The sequence below is a fragment of the Varroa destructor genome, unplaced genomic scaffold (assembly GCF_002443255.2).
Source record: "Varroa destructor unplaced genomic scaffold, Vdes_3.0 BEIS01000004.1, whole genome shotgun sequence".
Taxonomy (NCBI): domain Eukaryota; kingdom Metazoa; phylum Arthropoda; class Arachnida; order Mesostigmata; family Varroidae; genus Varroa; species Varroa destructor.
This window is the reverse complement of record NW_019211457.1, coordinates 28,683,833-28,708,455: the sequence shown is the minus strand read 5'-3', so window position 1 is coordinate 28,708,455 and position 24,623 is coordinate 28,683,833. Positions and strand designations below refer to the sequence as shown.

At 38.8% G+C, this 24,623-nt stretch overlaps 3 protein-coding genes and 1 long non-coding RNA gene across 11 annotated transcripts in view; 2 read left to right on the top strand and 2 right to left on the bottom strand.

Annotated features, from left to right (window-relative positions):
- Positions 1-1,099: 1,099 nt before the first annotated feature.
- LOC147756056 (uncharacterized) lies at positions 1,100-2,579 on the bottom strand. The gene is made up of 2 exons (XR_015326966.1): positions 2,107-2,579; positions 1,100-1,664 (listed from the first exon to the last, which is right to left on the bottom strand). It is a non-coding gene; the product is annotated as an uncharacterized LOC147756056 (long non-coding RNA).
- Positions 2,580-6,019: 3,440 nt separating this feature from the next.
- On the top strand, positions 6,020-16,373 carry LOC111250278 (nuclear RNA export factor 1-like). 2 transcript variants are annotated; one of them, XM_022805253.2, is made up of 11 exons: positions 6,020-6,247; positions 7,160-7,215; positions 7,608-7,811; positions 8,133-8,432; positions 8,958-9,223; positions 9,375-9,484; positions 12,562-12,598; positions 12,765-12,836; positions 13,098-13,329; positions 13,574-13,860; positions 14,197-16,373. In XM_022805253.2, the coding sequence occupies exons 2-11, from the start codon at positions 7,164-7,166 to the stop codon at positions 14,458-14,460; spliced, it is 1,824 nt and encodes a 607-aa protein (XP_022660988.1). In that variant the 5' UTR covers positions 6,020-6,247; positions 7,160-7,163; the 3' UTR covers positions 14,461-16,373. The 2 variants fall into 2 exon arrangements, with proteins under 2 accessions (XP_022660988.1, XP_086843991.1); XM_086987865.1 differs by lacking the exon at positions 6,020-6,247 and adding an exon at positions 6,330-6,436.
- A 306-nt stretch (positions 16,374-16,679) lies between these two features.
- Positions 16,680-24,279, bottom strand: Txl (Thioredoxin-like). Of its 2 annotated transcripts, none has more exons than XM_022805257.2 (5): positions 24,135-24,279; positions 20,849-20,927; positions 18,833-19,003; positions 18,539-18,686; positions 16,680-18,088 (listed from the first exon to the last, which is right to left on the bottom strand). In XM_022805257.2, the coding sequence occupies exons 1-5, from the start codon at positions 24,257-24,259 to the stop codon at positions 17,733-17,735; spliced, it is 879 nt and encodes a 292-aa protein (XP_022660992.1). In that variant the 5' UTR covers positions 24,260-24,279; the 3' UTR covers positions 16,680-17,732. The 2 variants fall into 2 exon arrangements, with proteins under 2 accessions (XP_022660992.1, XP_022660993.1); XM_022805258.2 differs by lacking the exon at positions 24,135-24,279 and adding an exon at positions 22,016-22,701.
- Positions 22,823-24,623, top strand: part of LOC111250281 (uncharacterized) — a 24,519-nt gene continuing 22,718 nt past the window's right edge. For 2 of the 6 annotated variants that reach the window (XM_086987878.1, XM_086987885.1), the window contains exon 1: positions 24,319-24,393. Coding sequence is in view for 4 of the 6 variants with exons in the window: in XM_022805263.2 (XP_022660998.1) it covers positions 24,354-24,393 (40 nt within the window). In the remaining 2 variants the exon portion in view is untranslated. Of the gene's footprint in view, positions 22,848-23,261; positions 24,028-24,254; positions 24,394-24,440; positions 24,570-24,623 lie in introns of those variants that run through there. The other 4 variants (XM_086987891.1, XM_086987892.1, XM_022805263.2 and 1 more) reach the window with 4 other exon arrangements.

The window sequence follows — 24,623 nt, the reverse complement described above, 5'->3', positions numbered from 1 at the left end:
AGCACACACTGTTTGACGATAACACGGCAGTTTTCGATCGAGATTGTTTTCCGCCTGTGATGTTAAATGTAGCCGTAGCAGTTAGACAAGTGGATACTGGCAAGAAAAGATACCGTCATTAAATGCGTCTACTAGTAACATCCCTATCCGATTGGCTACCGATTCCATTAAGTTCAACTGTACGAAAAAGGAATGTATTACATAAAGAATCTCCGCTATTGCAAAAGGGGTATTTCGACAAAGAGAATTGGTGAAAGTGCTCTGGACGCTGTAATACGTTACCTGGATATGCATATGCATATAGACACAGTAAAGATATCCTGATGTATCAGTGGTCCTTCATAGCGGCATCCTCCTACGTAACGATTAAACTGTACGCCGGCCGAGCTCACCGGGACAATTTGCTCTGCGGACATTCGTTTATCAATACTATTATTTAGGATCGCTTTTATTACAGAAGCATGCGTGATACATCGGAAGACATGAGCACCGCTGGCGTTATTAGCAACTTCTGTCATTAGCCCTTTTAGGTATTAACTAGTTCTGTTCACGTTTCGATTGATTAAAGCTATTGCCACGCATGAAAACGAATGATAACTCATGTAAGTTGTTATGTTAATCATCTGAATGATGACAAAATGTAGTCGATTGAATAACGACAAGAACAACAGTAAAACTTCAAAAGCTTATTGAGGCTAAAAGGGAAAATGCACACTAACAATGTTGTACTTCTGTTTCCCCTATACCAAAAGACCACACATTGTCAAAGGCAGCTGACACCTTCTGATAAGGTAAAGCTTGCCATCAGCCTCTACATTGTCTAACTGATTGCAAAAGTTGACTCAACATATTTATCGAAGGTCGATGTTGTCCCGCTAATACCTAGTTAACATAAGTTTATACAGTTGTATTAGCTCGAATTTGAAACTACCATAGATCTGCCTTCCTACAGATGGAGGTTCAGTCACGCCAGGTTTCAGCATTGCCGACTCTACCATCAGACTTATTTGACATCGTTATCTCACTTATTTCTGTTGGTTTGATTCAAATCTTGCTTACGAATCACTGAAAAGGAAAATTGGATAATTCTAGTGTAATCTGTGTCTTTTTCATTTATAGCTTTATTAGTATTATTTTAGTTGCATCCCATTTTTGCATAGTCAGTATCAACGAAAACTCATCTTAGGCATTTGGTATCAGTCTTTCGTATCTGTTTCTGAGAAGGCTAGGACCCCCTGCTTATAACATACTGTATGATAAGTTTAATTAAATAACAAAGAATATATAAGTATGTGAATGGAAATCGATGCAAAGACCTCCAACATTTAGTGCGCAACACAATAACACTGGTATATTGTTAGTGCTATAGTGATGGCCAGTATTCTCGAACTGACGAGACCGATAGACACTATCTCCTTGCCAGCCACGTTTCGACATGTGTTCACCATGTTAGCATTAGCGGATTTATTCGAGTCCAGTGATATCCCCATAGGTCGTCCGACGTCGTCATATACGCTCGCAACAACGAAGAAAGGTCACTGCCGATATCTGTTGTCCTGTAGATGTATTTTTGATGACAATCACTTTCAATATTTAATTCTGCAAGGGAGTACGCTTTTATGTAGGTTTAAATGCGCTCCATTTGCCTCTGGTGCAGTAGACTCCTGCGAAAAAGAAAGGCGACGTAACCATTTGAAAAAATTGCAGGCTGTTGACTCATTTAGATCTTGAACATAGATCGTTGGTGAGGTGGGTCAGTGATCGCATTAGCAAGAAGAATATTTAGGACATACCTTCTATTCAGAAATAACTGACTTGCCTTGACCGAAACTCATTCATATAACACCAAATACTGTGAACTCACCGTATTTGTGTCTGTTTTGGAATTTAAGACAGCTGACCTAACTATGAATTTGAAAGGAGGAAATAATAACCTAAAAATAGCCGAAACGAAACTGAATTGGATAGCTTATCTTGAAGAGAAGAGCTTTTACGCCATTACACTAAGTTAACCTTAGATTCTTCGTGTTCTAAACGAAATCGAATCTTAAGTTACATTACAAGGAAAATACACAAAATCGAAAGTATTTTATCGAGCTCTGCTACCTATCATCTTAGAATGATGTTAATATTCATCTTAGCCGATGCCTCTGATGGGTCGATCTTGTACTGCTGTACCACTGCTTTTTGTCTCGTTTTAACCGATTATTCGCGCAACTTCCACTTCGCATTTATTTCGAATTATCAGTGTTTCTATATCTTCATCAGCGAGCTCGCCAATGTCCCTAGCATATCATATTGCAGGTGAAAGCGCGGCGCGTATAGAGGCTCCAGATCATGGAGCTAATTATTAACGATATTTATGGACTACAGAAGTAGAGTTTGATTAATTAGCACATCTACAAATTGGACAACACATGACAGACTAATCCTCGTTCAACGATTTTATCGAAGCGTACATAAAAAAGATAGCAATGGAAATTGTTTGACAGCCTTTAAGGGTTTACTTTCAGCTGACTCGTCTACATCAGATTTCGGTCTTTAGCGCGGTTTCAAAGCAAGTGGCTCACTACGAGTGATCTGAAGAGACCAGGTAGAACGTACAGCTAGTGTAATTTGGGTTTCGACTAAGCCATTCAAATCTGCGCATGCCTAGGTTCAAATGCAAACGATATTCGTGTCTGCTCTACTACTAAACAAACATCACAATTATCATTATTTGATAGTGGAATTCAGTTCTGTGTATCGAAAAATATTTTTTTTTATAACCCTTCATCGAAAAAGCGCTAGGATGAAGCGTACACCGGCACTGTTTACAGAATACATCTGTGAATTTCATTACTATAAGCGTTAATGTTAGTACAATAATGACTGAAATCACGTCTAGGAACACTAGATGCACATAGTGTGCCTGCATTAGCAACGTATGATAGACGACATAGAACCTATTAGGCGCTGTGAAAGTTGCGGTTCCATTAAGGATTTCATTCTATTATTAAAATCGCGTTTATATGAACCTCAACCACATGCGATATTTTCATAACTTTTTCGGATTGATGATGTCATAAACAAGCATGATTCTTGTAGAGTGTCGTCGAACTGTACGATACCTTTCCTATTCAGCGGTATCACGTTTGCAACTTTATCTTTTTGCCATTTAATTTAGCTGTACTAATCTTTAAATCGATCTCTGTAAGATTGAACAGTATGACACAACAACGTCATGGTCAAGAAAGAAAAAAAAAACTGTATTCAATCTCTTTTAGAATTTTTTAAAAACTTAAAATTTAGGAACGCTTTGAACATATTTAGAACTAGTAAATATAAGTTACTACTAAAAAAATCGTCGAAAAAACTGCCGTGATAGTACAGTCATCACAGTTCTTAAAGCTCAAAGTTTATTGATGATACTGATAATATATAATATAATTATACTGAACAGTAATTAGGGAACAATTTTCAACTTTAGCCAAATTTAACATATGGTAAATATGCAATGGAACAGCAGCAGCTTATTTACAAGTAGGTCGAGCTGTAACGGTCCGAAGTATGTTATTATCAATGTTCATTTCTAAGCCAGTTGAGTTCTGCTATTCTGCTTTGGCATTTTCTTCACTAATAATTTACCCATAGTTCCAATAGGCGACGAGTAGAGGGTATCATCAATGAAACGAAACACTGTTACTACTAACACTGCCAACGCTTTAATCTTCGATGAGCAGCAGATACACTACGAGATCGTGCTTTATCTTAGCCAAGGTTCGGAAGTAACGAGCGTTGTTTGTTCAGGACGACCCTACAGCCACCACCACCAGCTTTGCTGCAAGATAACTCCTTAATCACAAATAGTGTCTTTTAAACAGTCACAGCTTAAAAGGGTATCATGTTTACATCCTAATTTTAGGGACACATTGAGGGGTCTAGGTTCAAACCCAAGCATAGACGGACTTCGTTTCATGCTGAAAGCCAGCCATCTGATGAAATGCCTACCGCAATACTGGACGTAAAACTCGAAGCAATTACGGAAACAGATCAATATTTGCCAACTCCAATACAAAGAGCTCATCATAGTGTAATTAAACGACCAAGACCTACATAGAAGTTGCAATATCGTGACAGATCAATAAACAGACCCAGTGCACATTATTAGATTAGACATAGTCACAATAAAAATGGATGGTAAAATAAAGCGAATGAAAGACTTGTGCCATTTCTCCCTGGTAAAATACTAGTCAATCTCACAAAAAATTAGCTTACCGGTAAGCGCTTGGAGCTGGACTAAGTATTTACAATGACCATGGCTCATGTCAAGCAGCAAACAGAGGTCGTGTGTCTGACTTGATCATCTACATGAATAAGTTCGTCGTGCGACAAGAGTCAAGACATCTTTAGTAGGAGCTCTGTTATCCACCTTGACTGCTGCCCCCTACCAGTAATATTATGTGAACCCCTACCAACGTCCTATGATCGATTATAATACGGTCACAGTGGAAACAACAAAAAACTCGTTCGTAGGCACTAATTATCTTCTTGTAACGAAATTTTTAGACGGTGGAAGTTTCCAATACGTCCCATTTTCCCCACGTAGTAAGAAAATACGCACTTCATTTTTATTCAATTGACTAACGAAAAACACTATTTATCCTTGAGAATATAGAATTCCAATACGACTGTTATAAAAGTTAAGCGAAATACAAATAAGTATAGAGCTTTTTTAAGAGCGTTTGAGTAATACTATTTACCAACGATTGGACACCACAAGTAAAGCCTATCGCATGTGGGCCGAGTGTGGGGCTCGGTCTTGACAGTCGGATTTGGATCTGTTAAGGCCATTATCTTTCACTAATTCTCAATTCCTTTTTGAATAATGAATTTGAAACCGAATGAGTCCGAGCCTTCGTATTAATAGTATTATGGATCGGCAAGCTCTTTTTGCCTTGGCATAAGAGAAGCTTGCTAGTGCTATCCAGAGTCTTGCATTTCGTCAAAATGTGAAATGCGGTATCCTATACCTCGTCCACGCATAAAAGTCACACGGACAAGTAGAATATTCTCTTTCGTCGGTCCCGGCTTTCTTTTGTTTTTTAGCTTTTTAGCCATAGTTACTCGTAGCATGAGGGCTGCGAGTGTACGAACCGTCTTTCTTAATGCCATGATCCTTTTGGTAGAAGAGTAACAAGATTATACTCCACTAAAAATATCTTTTTTTTTGTAAATGCTGCAGCCTAAAAGTACTGCAACATTAAGAATTCTTGTGCAGTTAATTTTGATGCTCATGAGTAAATTAGAAATAATGATAATGACAACAATAATAATAAACCTGAAAATTTAAGATCGTACCGATTCTCAGATGATTGCGATACAACAACATTGTGTTAAATGTAACATTTGTCATAAAATACCAACAATGGCTTATATCAAATATACGTTGCCTGAACAATATAGTTACTTGAAATAAAGAAAACCGACAATGGCTGGTGAAGTGCTATACATTACTACTTCGATCAGGATAGGACTAACTAAAAGCATAACTTCCATTCAACAAATCACCACATTATAATTATCCTTTATTTATTTATATAATTTTTTTATTTTAATTTTGCTTTATCATTTGTTATGTATGATTGTGTTATATCAACTGTTAAAGTCAAAGGAGTTGCGGAAAGCTTTAAGAGATATTCAACAATTGGCACCAACGTAAATGGGAAAAGATCTAAATGGTAGAACAGTTAACTTTGATTTATAGGAAAGCTTATGAACTGCCTAAGCCTATTAACAATCGATATATATATATATATATATATATATCTATTGTTAATAATAATTTCAAAATTGTTAGTTATCGAATTTTGGGAAAGTGTAGCCCCACATTTCCTCTCATATTCTTTCTTACTATATGACATTTGTGATTCAATAAAATTAAATATTTTCTTGTTTATAGTTCACGGCCTGCTATGCAGACTACAACTGCTTACTTTCAGTTGAAGCGCGCCAAATTCGACTGCACACCAACCACCCAATCGGCCATCTTGGAATAATCCAGTCTACGTGGCTAACTTCTCTTTGTGCGGTTTTGATTGAGTGCGGTCGTGTTTCACTAGTGGCCATCAATTTGACGCGTGTCGGTGCAGCTGCAGCAGTAATTGTGTGTTATTGTCTGCGTGAGAGTTTCAAAGAATACAAAGGCTGGGTGCATCAAACCAGGCGGAGTGCACATTTGCCCACAAGACGCTAAGGACAAATTCAGGTACCACCACACACTAAACAGTCTGCGAGGCCTATACGATTACCGCTTTGCATTAGCGGGTATCAATACGTCATATGTTGTTTCAGCTTCAGCTGTACCCAGGACAATGTTTGCCTGAGAGCTCGAACAGCAGAAAAGTTGGGCACATGCGTGCGAGCCAGCTGGTTTAATGAGGCCAGTTTTTGTTAGGTGCCTATGTATTAGCAGTTGTTTGTTCCCTCGTATTTTGTTAATATTTTCAAGCGCGATTGCGGTTGTTGTTTATCCGTCACTTCTTTTATCTTAGCTATTTACGCAGCAACGTGTTTGCTGCCATACTGATTCTTTGTATAAGCATAGTACTATAAAAGTTCGTTTACTATACAACTCTATAAGAAGCTATAGCAAAATTGATATTTACTGTAGCGGGAATGTCAAGATGAAAAAATGCTGCAAAATTTCCGATATATTGCATGGTTGTTGTCGTGCGCTGTGGATCCATACACTCACAAATTAAGACGTACAAATCAATATATCATAGAAATACTCGTCGTGTGAACTTTGCATAACGATAAGACCTAAGCCATACGATCAATGGGTCAGCGAAAAGAATAAGCAATGAGTCTAAGAAATCGAGTGTGCATATCAGCAGATGAGATTTCAACGTTCATAAAGGCATATGACATTTTTTAACTCGTCGAATAGTGCGGTGAAGTATCGAGAAATTACTGAATGCGTGTAGGAGTATTTTAATTTCGGTTTGCTTTGTTTCGTTTTGAAACAAAAGGCGTATATATACTCGGTAAAAGTATTGAAGTAAATGATTCTATTAGTAAAAACGTTTGAAATTAGGTACAATGATCAATTTTTAACCTGTTATGTAATAATTGAACGTTTCACCTAATACCTAACGGATATACACAATGTTTGCAGCACGATGAAGAAATACGGCCGCAACAAAAAAGGGCCGCGATACCCTGCAAGCAGACGTAAGTTAGCTGAACATTACAACTTGATGGATGTTTTTATAACGGGTGTTTTTGTATTACAAATTTATCTTATTCCTAATGTCACTCACTAGTACCCTCACTCATTTATAGTAGTAGTATCAATAGTGCAGAAATTGTAGTTTAAATGGAAGATTCTGTAGAACTGCCGGAACCAACAAATTTTAATTAGTATTTGTCGTACTCTCGTTATTTTGATTTTTGTTCGAGACTATACAATTCATCTGTTGAATTATAAAATCTCGGCTAAAAGACATCAACAGTAAATTCCATAGGCGATGTGAGATGCTGGCCAGGATAAAGGTAGTAGAGACAAAGCAAAAGTTAATTCGAAATTCGTAAGAAGAAACAGTCTGTGTTGGTATTTACTTCAGGCGTCGACGAAGATGGCGATGCTGTTATGGATGGGGTACAAATACACAAAGATGGTATCCGCCACGGTGGATCCAGCTTCAACAGAGGCGATGGTTCTTCAGGAAGCAGGTTTTCTTCCATCGTGAGCCGCCTAAAACCGCAGGGCAATCGAATAAAGCCGAGATTTATGAAAAATTTCGACTCCAATCGTGCAATGCAGATGCGTGAGTATTTCTTGTTTACTGTATGCTCTCGTAAGACAAACATGCATGGTGTGATATGTAGATAATAGTGATGGTTATTTAATTTCGACGTTGTAATGAACACATCGAACGAAGAAATCTAACGCGAAATAAACCTATTCATACTGGAAACATGAGCACAATGTGGTGCCAGCACCTTTACAGATTTCATGTATATCGTTCGACTTAGTGTTCTGCATTTGTCATGAATGATTTTTTTCTGGGCGATGGCTGTATTGTTAATACAGTTCATTGCTTAGCTGATCAGTGTCCTCATCGGAGAACTTAACGTTTTCTTTTCAGATCGCGGTGGCTCAGGTGAGCCCTGGTTCCGCATACTGATCCCTAGTGGTCGTCGGTGGGGGCAAGATTTCATTCTGAAAGAGCTCACAGCAAAATGTCCAGTTCAGTTTCGTGCAATGAACTTCCACACGGACCAGCAGTGTGCCACGTTTTATGTGAACTCATACCGTGTGTCACAGGAATTTCGTAAACTGAGCGGCACGATTTCAACTGAGGATGGAACAAAAATGAATATTATCGTTCGGAGTTGTGACCTTCCTCAGGTGTCGCTCACGGAATTTGCCGAGAATGCAATTAAAGGTATTGTCTAAATCAATAGTTTAGTCAGTGAGAGTACTATTACGGCAATAATCTTATTTAATTCACGTTGTTGCCGCCGGATGAAGGTTATAAATGCCATTCCCTTTTCACTGACAAGTGAAGACGTTAATCGTAGAATGTACTGTTTTTTCCGTTATCTTTGAAATTCACGTAGGTAATACAATCCGATCTTGACTGCGTCTACATTTTCCCACAAATTTAAAAAAAGCAGGTGAAAAGAACCAGTTTTCTTCGTACGACTAGTTGGTCTGTCGTAGAGTTACATGAAGTCCTGATAATTATATATATATTAGGTTAAAGTAGGCGTCGCGCTTTCCAAAGGAACGTATGATTATTGAACATCCGTTAAAAAATTAGAAGTATAAATTTCGTCGTAATGGCAGAGGGCATTATTTACTTAAGCAGTAGTGACAGGCTTCAATTAATGATTAAGTCGGAACGTGACTAAACATTTTTTTTGGAAAACAGGATTATCTAAGTATTTATTTTATTTGACTCTTTTAGTGGCCATGTCGAATCGGTACGATATAAACACGAAGTTCTTGAATCTATCGAAGTTCGAAGCGGACACGAGCTTGGTTGAAGCTGGTCTCTTCTTGCCATTGTCTCGGGTGAATGTAGCTAACTTCGTTGTTACGGTCATTATCGATTACATACCCGAACTGGAAGGTCTTGATTTTTCGAACAATTTGATGTACAACATAAGCTGCCTAGCTCCACTTGCGGTTAAATGTAAAGAACTGAAGACACTGAAACTTGCGGGGAATAAGGTATGTCAACTGAACTGGACTATAGTTTTTTCAAATCGCTACCTCAAAGTAGTAATTCGTGCGTCACGCTGACCCTTTTCAGATGCATGGTTTAACAATTTATCCTGCACAGTATTAATTTCTGATTAAATTGCAATCCTGTGAATTGCAGATCAGGAATGTAAAAGACCTGGACGCGCTGAAAGGTCTTCCCATAACGGTGGCTACATTTGCTGGCTGCCCGTTCACCGAACGATACAAGGAGGAGGATGCTTATGTTACGTACGTACCGCCAGACAATGGGTGATGCAGAAAACTCATGGGTAGCCACATGAGTTTTTCCAATAATGATGGCAGCAAAATACTTGCTGCCATTTAGACTCTGACGTAATAGAGCACAGAAGCTTATAAGGCCTATTGCTGTACAAGTGCAAGTTTCGTATAGTGAGCTCCAACGACTGAAAAAAGGCTGGTTTGTCCTCGCGGCGGCTTGATCAGAGACCCTATGCCTTCAATCCTTGATAGTAGATAACATATAGGCATAGACAATTAGCTGTTTAGTTTTACTGGCAAAGACATTGAAAAGATTGTTGTAACTAAACGTAGACAAACATAATCGTGTTACAAGCGCAGTTGATTTTCTCTGGTAAAATAAATTAGAAAGAATAACAATCGGCTTCGCCATTCCTTTAAGTAGACCCATAAGCGGATCTCATAAAAACCTTTTGTCTCATTAAAAATAGTGTTGTAATAAGCAAATTTCATTTAAATCGTTTAGAATTGTAAAAAAAATATTAACAGCGAATTCGTAGCCCTAAATTATGGTGAAATTTCTCTTTGAGTGACTTAAGTATATGCGTAAATATTTGTTAATACATAGCGTAGGCAAACGTTTGTTTAGCGAGCTCTTGGCAGAATTTAATTGCGTAGAGCATCGTTTAGGCAAACGTTTGTTTCGCGAACTTTTGACAGAATTTATTGCAGAGAGCTTCCGACTTTCGAAGGAGCGACGCCCAACCACACCTGCCTGCTCGCTCTTTCGACTATATTGTGTTTCATCCACTGTGAGACCAATACATGCATGAGTATCCTCACCCAGTCCCTGATAGGTTCAATTGGGTAAACACGGTTATCTATGTGCTCCACTGTTACAAATACCATAATAGCCCAAAAAGTACAGTCTCTCCCTACATTCCTTGGAACGATTTTCAGAAATTAGTTCCTCACTTTTGTTTATTCCAGTCTGCTAGTATACCTTACCATCCGTTGCAGTTTGCTTGAAATCTTTGGTTGTGTTATTGACAGCTGTGATCTCATTGACGCACTTGTTTGTGTATTTCAATGGACCTGTATATCTGTTATTTACATTCTTGCCTTATGTTGCTCCATATCGTCGCGGCGCTGCACTAAAGTTATTCCCAACAGAACGGGCTGTTTGGCCATTTTCCTTCCTAATATATTTTGTGAGAATCCTCGCATTCCTGCTGAACCGGTTTTAAGGTACTTCTGAACAATGTAGTAACTAAATCAGAATTTTGTTTTGTTTTGTCATCTTCTAATAAACAAATGAATCTAGTTGCCTGAGCTTGCACTGTCTACATCGATCAAAGCACCCGGTAAAAGCCGAGCGCAGACCTAATTCAGCTGTTACCACAAAAAACTGTCATATTATTCCTTTTTCCGTAAACCTGTCTCGTAAAGCTGCGATTTCACTGAAGCTAAAAGGGCCACGTACGTATGCTCCAGCCATTCCTTGCAATTATTCCCAGTTAACCCAGGATTGCTTTTCGAAGTGATCTAATATTGACGTCGGCTAATCGCTTTCACGTCCCTGAGGGTTCCAAGACGTCGGCACTAATATAAAATAATTGGGAGGGAGGGGACTGAGTGGAATGGTACTGTCCAACTGTTTTCCTTACAAGCCTTGGGCTTTCCCAAGGCCAGACAGTCGATTCACAGACGTCCCCGTAACTCCAGAATGGTTGACGAGAGGCAGTAAGGACCTCGTGTGATGACCAGGCTACCTAATCTGCCGTTGCTTTTCGGGGTTGGAACCCTGTGCTTCTGATGCCGTTGTAGCCAGCGGGTCTCGCTGGTTGCAGCAATAAGGAGGCAGATGAGTGGGTGTTTCCGTACTTCTCGCAGGTACGGGTATTACCTGCGCCCTTGAAGTGGTGGAGAACAGACACCTGGTGTGGCGCGGGGTGCTCATACAGAAAGCGTGCGGGTCGAAGGAACGTCGAGTGGCTGGGATCGAAAGCGACGGTGTTGACTACTGGGAATAGGTTGCTGAGAATGATTGGAACACGATTTAAAACACACAACTAAAAAAAAGGTTGACTGCGATTGATAAAAGAAGTTCACGACATTTTTCAACGCTGGAAAAAATAGTTTGCGTTAAGACCTGGTCCTTAAAAAATTGGGGGTTCAAAAAAAAATTAAGCAGCTACAAAAATTCGTTAATGGACATGTACCATTAGACAGAGCTGTTTGTTATTCTTTTAAGATAAGCAGGTCTCTACTTGGCAACCGGTGGTGGCATGGGTGTAGAGTGCCGAGTTTTAAAATTAAACACATTGGCTGTTTTAGACTTTGTTGTCCTTAACAACGTTCAGCCTGAATGCACAGGTATTTCATCAGAAAAAAAGGTCTTTAAAAATTCTCTTTAGCGCAGGTTGCGATTGGAGATAACAGTAAATATTAGTGCATATTTATATGTGCCATAAACCGGAATTTGGAGGGCCTCTGAGCTCGCGGCTGGAAATGACCAACTACGTGAAAAGAAGGGAAAGCCTTTTAATAGCGAAAAATTCTTTTTTTTTCAAATAAAAATACAAAAATCTTACCGAAAAAGTTAAATTGTTCCTAATGGTTTATACGCACCTGGTACGTAAATTAGGCGCTTCTTAGAAAAACGCTATATTTTATTTTATCATTCTTATCAAGTCTCTTGGACAATTTACGATTTTATGCAAGACATAGTAGGTATAAAAGCTTGCATCGGTTAATTAGGTAATGATTTTTGTTTTATAGAACATCGATTCACTTTCATATGAGATACAAAACCGACCTGGTAGCTCAAGTTCGTGTTTGGCGTTTACGCGCAAACCATTCGGCTTAACGAGAAACACTCGTGTGGTCGAAAGTGGCTTCATGAAATTCGACCACCCATATCTAATGTTTCTCTGTGTGATCACCTAATGTTCTTTTGTCCTTCGCGGAGGGCTGTCCACCTCGTCAAGACGTCGTGGAATAATCTAATTGAAGCGTTGGCGAATTTAAAAAAGAGAAAGTAAAAGGAGGATGGAAGAGTCTTCATTTGTTGAACAATCAGCTTACGGTTCGTGATTAACTTGCAGTGCCGTCCGGGATCGGTTTCCTCGCGTTGTCGTTTTGGTAAGTATCGTTTCATACAAAGAATGTCTCCGATGACATAGTAAAATGTTTACCTTTTTTTTATATTTTTGACAGTACATTTCACAAAGATACATTTGTACAAAAAGCTATGCTGCATGAAAGGTTGAATGTAGCTACTGAATGTGGTTTCCTATTTTTTTTTCAGGACCAGAAGCAACTACCGCCCCCGATTGTGTTCGACCTCCAAGAAGAGAAGATTGCAGTACCGCGCTCTCTTGTAAATACATATTTTATTCTTGCTTAAATTAGCTTGATACCCAAATGTCCTAGAAGAAATGAAGATTAGCTCGGATAACTAATCCCATGAGGCCACATCATGCGCGGTCTCTATTCGTTAGGTGCACAATAGAAGACAATTTTTTAAAAAAAAATTCTTCAGGAACTAAAAAGCTTTTCACACAAACTTACTGTTTGGAATTGTTCTGTATACTAGTTATGCTAGAATAAAACTGACGTCTTTTGGTTCATCCTTTTACAGCCAAGCCATTTACCCGCGGATGCAACGCGGCCGCTGGTTGTTGGCTTTGTTGAGCAATTCTTCACGGTGTTTGATAGTGACGATAGGTCACCTCTGATCGATGCGTATCATGAAGCTGCTCTCTTTTCATTATCGTCCACTACTTTATGTAATTCAAGAGCAAGAAAAGATAGAGAAAAGCTTGACTACAAGGGAGACAGCCGCAACTTTCTACGAATGCAGCACGACCAAGGTAAATATGTAATGACTTGAGATTTTGAGCGTATTGCAGCAATACAGTGCAACAACGGCTTTTTATACGTAATGTTTAGCCGGTACATTGCTATTGAGCCCATCCACAAGCCGTCAAATCTACTGCCTAGTGTGACGCAATGCATTCGTGACAACAGACTAAGGATAACCTAGTACCAGTGAGGCTATATGAATTGTTATGGATGTCATAGACTAAGTGCACGTATCGTTTAATTTTTCCTCAGACTTGAAACGGCGTCTGTTGCACCAGGGTCGGATCAATATTCTCGAATACCTGAAAAACTTTGCTAAAACACAACACGACCCAGCGTCATTCGTTGTAGATGTGGCTTTTGTCGAGCCTACCCTAATGATTTTCAACGTAAACGGGGTATTTCGGGAAAAGCGGCCAGATGGTGGATTCCTATCCAATCTTCGCAGTTTTCAGAGAACGTTCACCGTGATACCCCAAGGAGCCGGGTTGGCAATTGTAAACGACGGATGGTTTATTACTGTTGCCACCGATAAACAGGTTCGTACTTAAAACATGGTAAACGTTCAGTACCTATGTGCAAAATCAAAAGGAATTCTTTTCTCTGAAGTGAGCTCTATTCATAGAAGCCCCAGAGTATAACTGGTCTTTTACAAAGATCAGCCATACCCTGCGAATCTAATGAAACGTATAAATTAGTGTCCACCCTAGGCTAGAATAAGTTGGATGTTAGTTTTTCTGTGAAAATCAAACTTTGCGGGATCTCTCACAAGATCTGTAGCGAGTGTGACATGTACGTTCTCCAGATTTGTACGACCTGAATAAGATATTCGAGATGACATGACTTCTGTTTCTTCTATTGTTTCCTTTCAATAGTCCCGTGCCTATCAGGAACCTTCGCCTCCATCTCGGCCACCATCACCGGCAGCTGTAGTTGGTTCTGCAGCTGTTCCATTGCCGACTCCAACAGTTCCCGGCTCCAATGAGGAGATTATCATAAAGTTCATGGAAGTGACGAAAATGAATCGCCGCTTTTCGATCGACTGTCTTGCGCAACATAACTGGAATCCAGAAGCAGCTTACGACGTATTTCGGATACTTGAACAAAATAACAAACTACCTCCGGAGGCATTCCAGTAGAAAAATAATTGAATGGCAGCGCCGTCAGAACGAATCGCTATTACACCGCCAACCTGGTAAGCAGTCGCCGCTGCTATTAAATATAACTGGACGTGCTGCTGTGTTTGTGCGGTATATGGCCGGCTAGAAAGTTATTTCGAAAAAAAAGCAAAAAAAAACAAAGCAGATTGTTTTTTGCGGGCACGTCACACTAGTGTGACGTGGCTTTCACTATCTAATTAAACCACCAATGGCGACGGCGATTGTTCAATATCATCAGGTAATTATTTTTCGAAACAAGAACACGTTATTGCAAATGTAGATATTAACCCTATATATAGATGTTGCGTGTGTTTAAACATTAGTAGAAAATAAAAAGGTTTGACATAAAACAAATGCTGGACACATGAAACATATATGTTCCAACACATGTTCTTAGTATGACTATAAGAAAGTCGCGTTCGGGTACGGATCTATGTCATAAAGCCAGGCAGATGATAACGACAGACCGATCTAATGTGGTCAAGTAGACAAAACAAAAAAATTAGAACAATTCTGTATAGATCGATGTTTGATTACTTAAGGCACATTATTGCTGTGAATTGAGTGAAGTTAACGGGTAGTGCATTGTCGTATTTTTTTTTTTATAAAATTTAATTGTGGAGCATAACCAAGAAGTACATAAGCAGAGATGCGACACGATGAAGCTTAGGTTTTCAATAAACTACTTCACAAATAATTGGCATCTGTAGATGTCGATATCGTCAAGACGTATTGTAATATTATATGTAAACAATGTGGCCAGTAGGACTAAGCAGATCGAAATTTTCTCTATTATGCTGATCAGGGAATTGTCAGCTAGTAAACGAGTTTAAATTGTTGAGAAATTCTGCTTGAACCTATACACCACTTTCGAGTTCTGAGTTTGTTTACTGATTTCTGTGACGATAAAAAGACGTTGCAGGTGTCAATTGATTACTTTTTACTCTTGGTTTGCTCTGACTTGGATACTATTGTTTAGCATTGAGTGAACTACCCGACAAATTATTGATGGAGTATTAACGGCGTTGAAATAAGCTCCCAAGCTTCTACATTGCTGTTCAATATTATCCGCTTCACATTAGTACTTTATATGTATATATATTAGTCAATAAAAGATTAATGAATCGTCACATGATCGTTAGACAGTTTTGGTGTTTAGAATGACGAAGTGGAAGTTCGCTTAAATAATCATGAGATGACAATAATTTTGAGTGTGTGCTATCAAAAAATGTTACGGTGTGTTTAAATATAGTATAAAATAAAGAGTTTGACATGAAACAAATGCTGGACGCTTTAATTTATCCACCACATGTTCTCAGTATGACTGTAATAGCAGTATGCTCGAATACTACGGATCTGTGGCACAGTATTGGGCATAGAATAACAGCAGACCAATCTAATGTGCTTAGAAAAACAAGGCTAGAACAATTCTCGATAGATTATATCTGATTACGTCAAACCTATTATTGATGCAAGTGCTAATGAATACAAAAAGTGAAAACACTGCGAGTAGCCCACTGTTAATTTTTTTTTGTCTGAAATTATATTGTGGAACATAATCGTGGAGAGTGACCGTGAAGTACCTGGGCAGAGATGCGGCGGAATGAAACTTTGATTCTCGATATAATTGTTCTACACATAGCTAATTTGTATATGGCGGTATTATTGTATTAGTACGTAGAATATAAACAGTGCAGTCAGTAGACAAAAGCAGATGGAAATTTTCGCCGCCACCATGATCAGGGAATTAAAACGAGTTAGCTGATTAATAAACTAATTGTTGAGAAACTGCTAGAGCGAGGAATTCTCCACTTTAAAGTAATACTCATGTTAAGGCAAGTTGCACGAACGACTGATGCAATAAAATCATTGTTGGAATTAAAAATACCAAACACTGTTTTCTTCGACTTTTCCTAGTTAGGTAAGCTGAAAATATAAATACTCGTTATGTATTTGTTTACAAGATATTTACGCTTACTAGCTGCAGTACAGCAAATGGGTTATGAATAGGTTGAAGAGAGACGCGAAAAGCATTTAAACGCAAATTGACTCGCAAGAAAGCACAAATGTTGTTGCGTATGACAAGAAAATACTGTCTACATCACAATAACAATCTCAATTGTTTAAGACGGGAAGGCGTCGACGGATAAGTTATATTATACGCACTATTTAAGGCAAAGAATTAAAGAGCACATATCTAAAACACGTTTTGCATCTGAAATAACTTTATTTTCGCATGTTTTTCTGGCGTCTCCATTTTTCAACCTCTGCCTTGATCTTAGGTACTCTGATCGAAAACATCGACATCTTCACATAAGATGCAGGTCAGCTATTTTGCAGTTCTCTATTATCAGATTGTTACTTTCAGAAGTCAGTCGGTTTTGTGAACAATGATCTGCCACATAGTTTTCCAAAACTTCACATCTTGTACGGAACGTTTTGCACTTTTCCTAAAAACGTTTTGTGTTTGAAACTCTCCAATTAAATATAGTCTTACATATTATTCATAATTATCGGTTGACATTTGTTTCCATCTTCTTTACTAACAAATGTATATTATATTGCAATTATTACTAAATCTCCTTCGGTACTTTCTTAGTCTCCGTATACTGCTGTATTTGAAAAAGATCAATTTACTCGTTTATATATATTTTCATCCACTTGTATCTCTCGTATGTCTGTATTTATTCGTCCACTATAAATTTATCTATATATCGATTATTTCCTATGGGTTGTTATTTATGTTCTCTTTTGTTACATTCTTTGCCTTACATCGAACCCATGGACGTATTGCAACGACGTCCACATTCGAACTAGTGAGCATTATATTTATTGTTTTTCGATGGATTAAAAATCAGATTCAACCCAATCTTCTTTGTTCCTTTAACTACCCTCTCTTTTCCAGCCCGTAATAACAAGAAAAACATGTGTATGTTTGTTTGTGTATCCAACATGTCCCAATAGAGAATCGCTTTTCGCTTTTGCTATTCAGGATAAGGTCACTAACAGTGCACCGTTCCTTTGGCCACCAGATGACCTTTGTTGGGCGTTCCGCACACCCACCAGGAGGATTGCAGGCAGGGCTTGATCTTGCAGTGACATGGCCAACCTTAATGTAACAAAGCTAATCTTGTGTAGGTTTGTTATGTATCGTGCGTTTAGACAGGTAGAACGTTACGACCAATTGGTAATAATTTGCTTCGCCGGCGCAACTAGGTAAGAAATCATTACCAGTCAACGAGTTCAGCTCTTTAATGGGCTTCGCCCTTTTTGCCGGTTACGCGCTTGAAGTCGCTCATATTCGTGGAGGATAATGCTGAGCCGAAGAACTGTAGCTTGTCAATACGAGTCACCTCTGACCCGTCCTGGTTATCCTTAATGAACAATTGTAGATTTGAAACGTTTTGGAATTTGACGAACTTTAACTCGACAATGGCATCCTTTTCGGCGTCTTTCGGGCTGAGTTCGAGAACCTGAACGGGTTTCATTGATGACGCTGAATCGAAATCAAGTGTGTGCGGTTGATTGATGAAGATACAGACAGTCTTTGCCGCATTGCTTGGTCCAGTCATACGAAACGAATGCAGCTTTACTGGTTGTTGGAATCCTACAGGAAGACGGCATTGCCATTTAAAATCATGAAAGTGAACAAATTACGCGAGTAATTAGAACATAAGCAATAGAATTGACTGATATCGAAATTGCACATCAGTTGCTTTGAAGTAATGCTAACAAATACTTATACAATGACTGCTCATATGTACATTTTATTAAGCTTCAGATGAGCTGAGCCTAACCAATTCTTCTTCCCAACAAATTATTTATGCATTATTATATGATCGACTACGCTGCGGTGACAAACTTCTTAAACATGTCTATTGTCCGATATAACAAAGATATGTTCAGCATCAATATGTGTACAGACATCTACGAATGTATATTTTAACCTAATGTGAAAGATGGTAAAAGTGAGGTTTCAATTTCATATTGACTTTTCATGTTCACGGGTCGCAAATATTTCGAAAACATAATGCTGTGAAGTAGTAGAGCAACTTGCCGATGCTTATTAGTAACTGCTCATCGCAGTCGGATTCGAGGTGGGCTTTTCCCTCGAGGAGCGCTGCCAAGTTGAAGTTGTCGCTCTCGTTGAGGCACTCCGAATTCTGTTTAGCAATGAATGGCGCTAAGTCTCCGTGGGTTTGTATCTATTTCAATAAATAACACACGACAGGAACAGGTAAAATTAAAAGTGAAAACTATAGGCAATTTATGGCAGCGGACAGTATTTTGTTAGCTAAATTTTGATTATAACTTCATTATATTCAGAAGCCATACTAGTAAGGATAATTACACGCTCGACTTCAGGGCACCGACTGAGGAGTTCCGTAATTTTGGTTTCCAACGTAGTAGGATTGCATCCCCGCATGTTAAAAAGTCGTTCCCCTCCGCGGAAGAAGATAAATGTTGGAACAGCAGTGACATTGTACTGTTGGGCAACTTCGCGAGCTTCGTCAATATCAACCTGTAAGAGTATAATAGGAAAAAAACAGGAGCGCACGAGGGTGCCTCCGGGATCATCAATCTGTGTCTTGAATATCATGATAATTATATTATTGAACAAAAACCAGTAATGAACCAAAATTCTAGCCCTTTGAAAAATTCTAAATGACGAAAAAACACCTAAATATATCAAAATATCTACATGCGCTGTAAACATGTAATAAACACATAGGGTTTTCTTAACAATTTGAGAGATTCGTTAGTAAGCTGTTTGTCATTGTAAGTATTCCTTTATCGGATACTCGTGGTACTTGTAGAAAGCCAATTGTTTTTAAAATAGAACTAAATACAATATGGCCCATGGTAAGAGGTTCATTTTCGAAATGTATGAAAGGATCAACTTTTATGAAATGTTCTCTCGACCAGTAAATCTCTTCTAAGGCTATGAATTTAGGAAGTCAACGGTCGATAACGTTATCAACTATTATGCGGTTTTCAAAGGATTCAAACAATATTTCGGCAGGTTAGAGTGTAAGCTTCACAATAAGTGTTTAACTGGAGAAGTCGAAAATTCAATCGTCGAAAATCGGGTCGAAAATCAAAAAGGGCATATAAGAACATTTATAATGATGATCATGCATTTTTTTTCCGAAAAAATACTGTTTCTGAAGTGGGATATCTGTCGCCGATGGGCTTCACTATATAGACTGCAACCAACTAATATACAAGGTTCTTGCAAAAAATCCGGCAGACTTTGAAATGGAATAATCTTTGAACTACACGAAACTTGGTTTGTATATAGTCTACTAGAAACTTGTGAGTGAAAACCAGTTGAGTTTACTTCAGGAGAAGTGAGTTTAGAGAAAATTTTTTTTCGAAAATTAACACTAGGTGGCCATGCTTTTATTCGTTGAAGGCCACAGCACTGCGGAAATTCATTAAAAACCGATGAAAACATTAGGCGAAGAAGCCTTAACCTAAATAGTACGTGCATGATGCACGTGTTTCAAGAACAGACGTTACAGTACTAAAACCTTCGGGGAGCTAACCAGTGTTGAAACCCGAAGAACAAGGACGCATTACCACAATCAAGGCAGGTTTTCGCGAAAGCAGAGCTTGAAACTAAGCAAAGAAATGGGTCCCCGTGAATTTACTCCAAGTCAGTTGAAAATCCATGTGGTGCATTCCACGTGCAACTTGCGGAACTATAATTAAAAAGAAACTCGCCTGGAGCATACGGTTAGCACCGACGAAGCATGGTTCAATCTTTACTGCCAGTCAGAAAAAGCCCAAATAAGAGACTGGCGTCGCCCTAGAGAGAAATCGAGTTCAGCAGTATCGAGAAGAATACTAGAGCTTGCTTCTGATATAATAATATGCTCGTCGAGAATGAAACAATATGCAGCCTGCTATCTCGAGTTCTGCGAGGGACTTAGGGACCGTTAGCACAGTAATCGAAAGCATGCAGTCTGGTTATTTGATGACAGCGGCACACCATATTCAACTGCCCTTTGGATTGAGCAAATAATATTTTGGCTCGTGTAATTATGGAACTTTGTATGCCCTAGAAAAAGTAATTGGTTGGGAAGCGTATCCCATTATCAGTTTACTTTGAGAAGCCATAGATAGAGAAATCATATGTCAGAACGTTAATGGTAGGTACATGGCTATCTGGAAGCTGCCCAAAAAACTGAGATAAGTGTGTAAAAAAAATAAAGGCGGGAATTTCCAACACGTATTAAAGAATCATCATTTTAGCTCAATGACTTCGAAATGTGTTCAATTTCAAAATCCATCGGAATCGTATATATATATATATATATATATATATATATATATAATAAATAAAATTGCATGAGATACCTACCTTAAGAAACACCGCATCAGCTGCATACGTATTCGAAAGCGTAGCAAAATGAGGCGCAATTCGTTGACAAGGGGCACACCTGAAAGAAAAACGAGTTTCTCACGTTAAAAAAATTGAATTCATGGTTGAAAAATCATCTAGACAACAAATATGCATTTCTACAAAGCAAGTGCATATCAACTAAGTATAACTAATTATATTCTGACTATATATTTAGGATCTACTGTAATGTCTTATTGGTCTACATGCTCATAGATGCTGCTAACTCCACATAACATGTTAAATTTCAGAAAATTCGTTGGAATGAACGGATACTGCGACAGAGTTCTCAGGTCAGGTACTCATCAGCCTCAACAACACCGCACCTATATTCAAAACATGTTCGGGACAGATCATATGGAGAAAAAAATTGAATTAATCGGAAATTGTAGATAAATACGAAGTCCAATTTTCATGTTGCTTTTTCTAGTTGTTGACAACCAAAGTCAAGACTATTTGACAACATTTTGCTTCATTTTTTTTCTATTAGTATTATATCTAGTTTTTCTCCCTGTTTGTTGGTCCTGATCGACACAGATGTCGCGTGTTGTTATGTCATACGCCAGAACTCGTCTTTACTAATGAGGAAACCTTGGCCTCAAAATTCTGTCGCTGTATACATATCGCCACTATTCTAATACTTTATTGAACGGATCACTACAAACTTTTACTCAGTACTTTGGGTATATGTGGATACTGTCGGCACGTGTGTACATAATTGGCGTCAACTATTTCAACCTTATTGTGGAATAAGTTTCAGCAATACTCTCATACACTGATAAACTGAATGCTGCAGCACAACTCTATATCAACTGCAGCAACACCAACAACAGTAGCAGTTCCTATTGATGCGTAATTCTTACACAGCAGAGAAATACAATGATAAAGCTATCAATCCACTACTACGTATAACTTCTTACTATGATTTCCCGCCTCACTGAATTCTGCATTAACGCTGAGAAATCGCGCATATAACGCAAAGAAATCAAGTAGACTATGCTTTGTCAAATAAGTTACCGATTCCTAGAAATTCTTGCGTTTCGGGTCGAACTGTACCCCCTTTAGAGTTTTTCGTAATGGCAGCAGCAAGTGCCGCTGCTGTCACTGAAATCTCTTTTATTTACTTACCAACTGGCGGTGAAATCAACAATGACCAACCGGTTGCCGGCAGTGTTCATTTGGCTGTCGAAGTCTGCTTTGTTGCTTACTGTAATGACAGGCATGTTTTTCTTGGTATAGCGAACACGGTAGAGAAACGTCACTCCAGAGCAACTAACAAGTATCTATAGGCTACGAATTCAATCGCTCGTGCCGTAGCCTATAGTTGGCTGCTTGTCTTTTCACTCAGACACCGAAATCAGCACACAAATACACGAACGAACTTATCAGCAGCTTGCATCGGTTTAACTACGACCACTGCTATCTGTAGGCTATTAATGCAATGACAAATGACGGCGAAATGAACAGCCGTTTAATCTCTCTCGTCTTCACAGGAAGAGCAAAAGTGAACTGGCGAAATGACAAAATAAATCAACACTCCGGACTAGTCCTCTATTGTTGCTGTCGGATCTAAAAAAAAAATCATAAGTCTTCAGCAGAACAACCGGACACACTGCTGAAGCAGACACAACAGCAACGTGGAGAAGAACAACACCCCAAGAGGTTTGATTGTAGCGATATTGTTCTATATACGAGCGAGCCAACAAGCAGTAGCAACAGCAGGAAATTGGTTTTCCGTTTTTAGTCTTTTGGTAGCGAGAAACGGGACGAAAACAATTTCGTGACTATCTCTATGTGTGCAAGTCTTGTATTGTTATTGCAAATGCACTGCATAACGCGGCGGACTGTATCGTTACACTAGGAATTACTCCTACGTACCCCTACAAGAACCGAGCCAGTTTTTGGTGGCTGTGTCCTAGGAGGCTTAACGGTCGGCGGATGTCTGTTTTGATGGAAGTAGGTAAGGTAACAAATGTCGTCTGCTTTGTATTGCTGGTGGTAATATAAAAATGTCCCCGCGGAGGTGAAGAAACAGTGTGCCTGTGTGCCTGCTAGGTTTTTGGCAAGTTTGTAAGCCAAGTTTCGGTCTAATGTGCGTCATAATTTAGCTTAAATGTGAAAAAAAAAATGTGAAGTGGTCTATGTTGGAGATAGGCCATCAACCTGACAGGAGAAGTCAGTTGTCTGAAACAATGCCTACGTAAAACAGTAGCGTTTCGGTGGAACAAAGGGGAAGATACATATGCTGAGGTTGCGAAGCTGCAGGGTTGAATGCACGCGCCTCACAACTGTTATTGTAGTACTGATTGAGAAGATGCCAGAGCTGAAAGCTATAATGCACTTCAGGCACCCGAGGGTGGGAAGCAACAGGATTCGATAGTTGTAGTCGTCTCGAGTTGACAGAAGGGCCGCGGGCTCTCCAAAATAGTGTCTAGTGGTAGTAGGGCCGAACGCGAAACATTAGCTGTAGGGCATAACGATTTTTACATAATAACAGCGATCTGTGTAGCTACAGAGGAAAATTAAGCTTTTTGTTCTTGTTGAGTACAGAAAGATCGTTTTGGTGTAATCAAGTATATACGTCTTCTAGTTTTTTTCATTTCTAATATATCGTGCGTTGTAACCTCGCGGTTTTTCAAAGTAAGACTTATCGATTAACTAGCAAGCATTTCTAACCCGCTTACCTCTTACCCTTAATATCTAACTAAGAAGAAATGACCTAATAGACTTAACGATCTAATAGGGCAATAAATATTACTACTAGATTTGGTCAAACTGCATAAGATACCATGTATAATCAATTCAGCGAAATTAAAGAGCACTTCTGAATTAATTTTATTACGATAAAAGACAGGTGCGATGAAAAATTTTGTCCTCAGTGCTTATGATTTGAACAATCTATAATCTCAACTACTATCCATTTTACACAATCTATCTCAGTTATTTATTTCGAATGACCTTAGAGTCTATTGCATTTCTTGATCGCTTTCTTTTAGTGATTGTTTATTTAAACAAATAAATCCATCTGTGGCTCGTTAAGGCGTCATCGACCTCTTGCTCATAGACCTTAGAAGAAGAACCGTATCTGTTTGAAAAATCACGCGCATGGGAGCCCGTCATTATGATAAGACATAAAATTGGTATGTACTTTCAGCTTTCAATTCGAATTTCACCCAGGCGTTAAGTATACAAATTAAACCCAGCACATGTCTCAAATTGGAATCATGTCGCCGCTGACTAAACTCACCTGAGTCGAACACACATGACATGTGGGCAACCTACTACAAACGACAATCCTTCTGATAGAACTGAATCCGTGACGAATGTAATTCGCCGTAAAGCGTTTTGTCGTTCATAATAGATGAGACGCATGCTCGCACTGCGTCGTCTATTTGCAACTGACTCATCAATGATAGAGGTCAGCTTAGTTGGGTGAACATCGGTTTGAAGACCTGCTCGTGACGGTATGAGGGGGTTTGACGTAATCGGAAAGACTACCAAGAAAGGCGGGTACCATACTCATCGTATTCACTCATATTTATCATGCACGACGTCTACCAAACAACAAATAGTTTGTACTCTGTTGACAGCTAAACGGTCCGGCTATAGATAGTTTGATGTGGTTTCTTGGAATAAGCCCACTGGAGGTGTGATATTATGGGGGCAAATGAACTGGAAATAAGTAAGCAAAGTACAATAGAATAGACTGCTCTTGAAAATGTTTTTTTTTCTATTT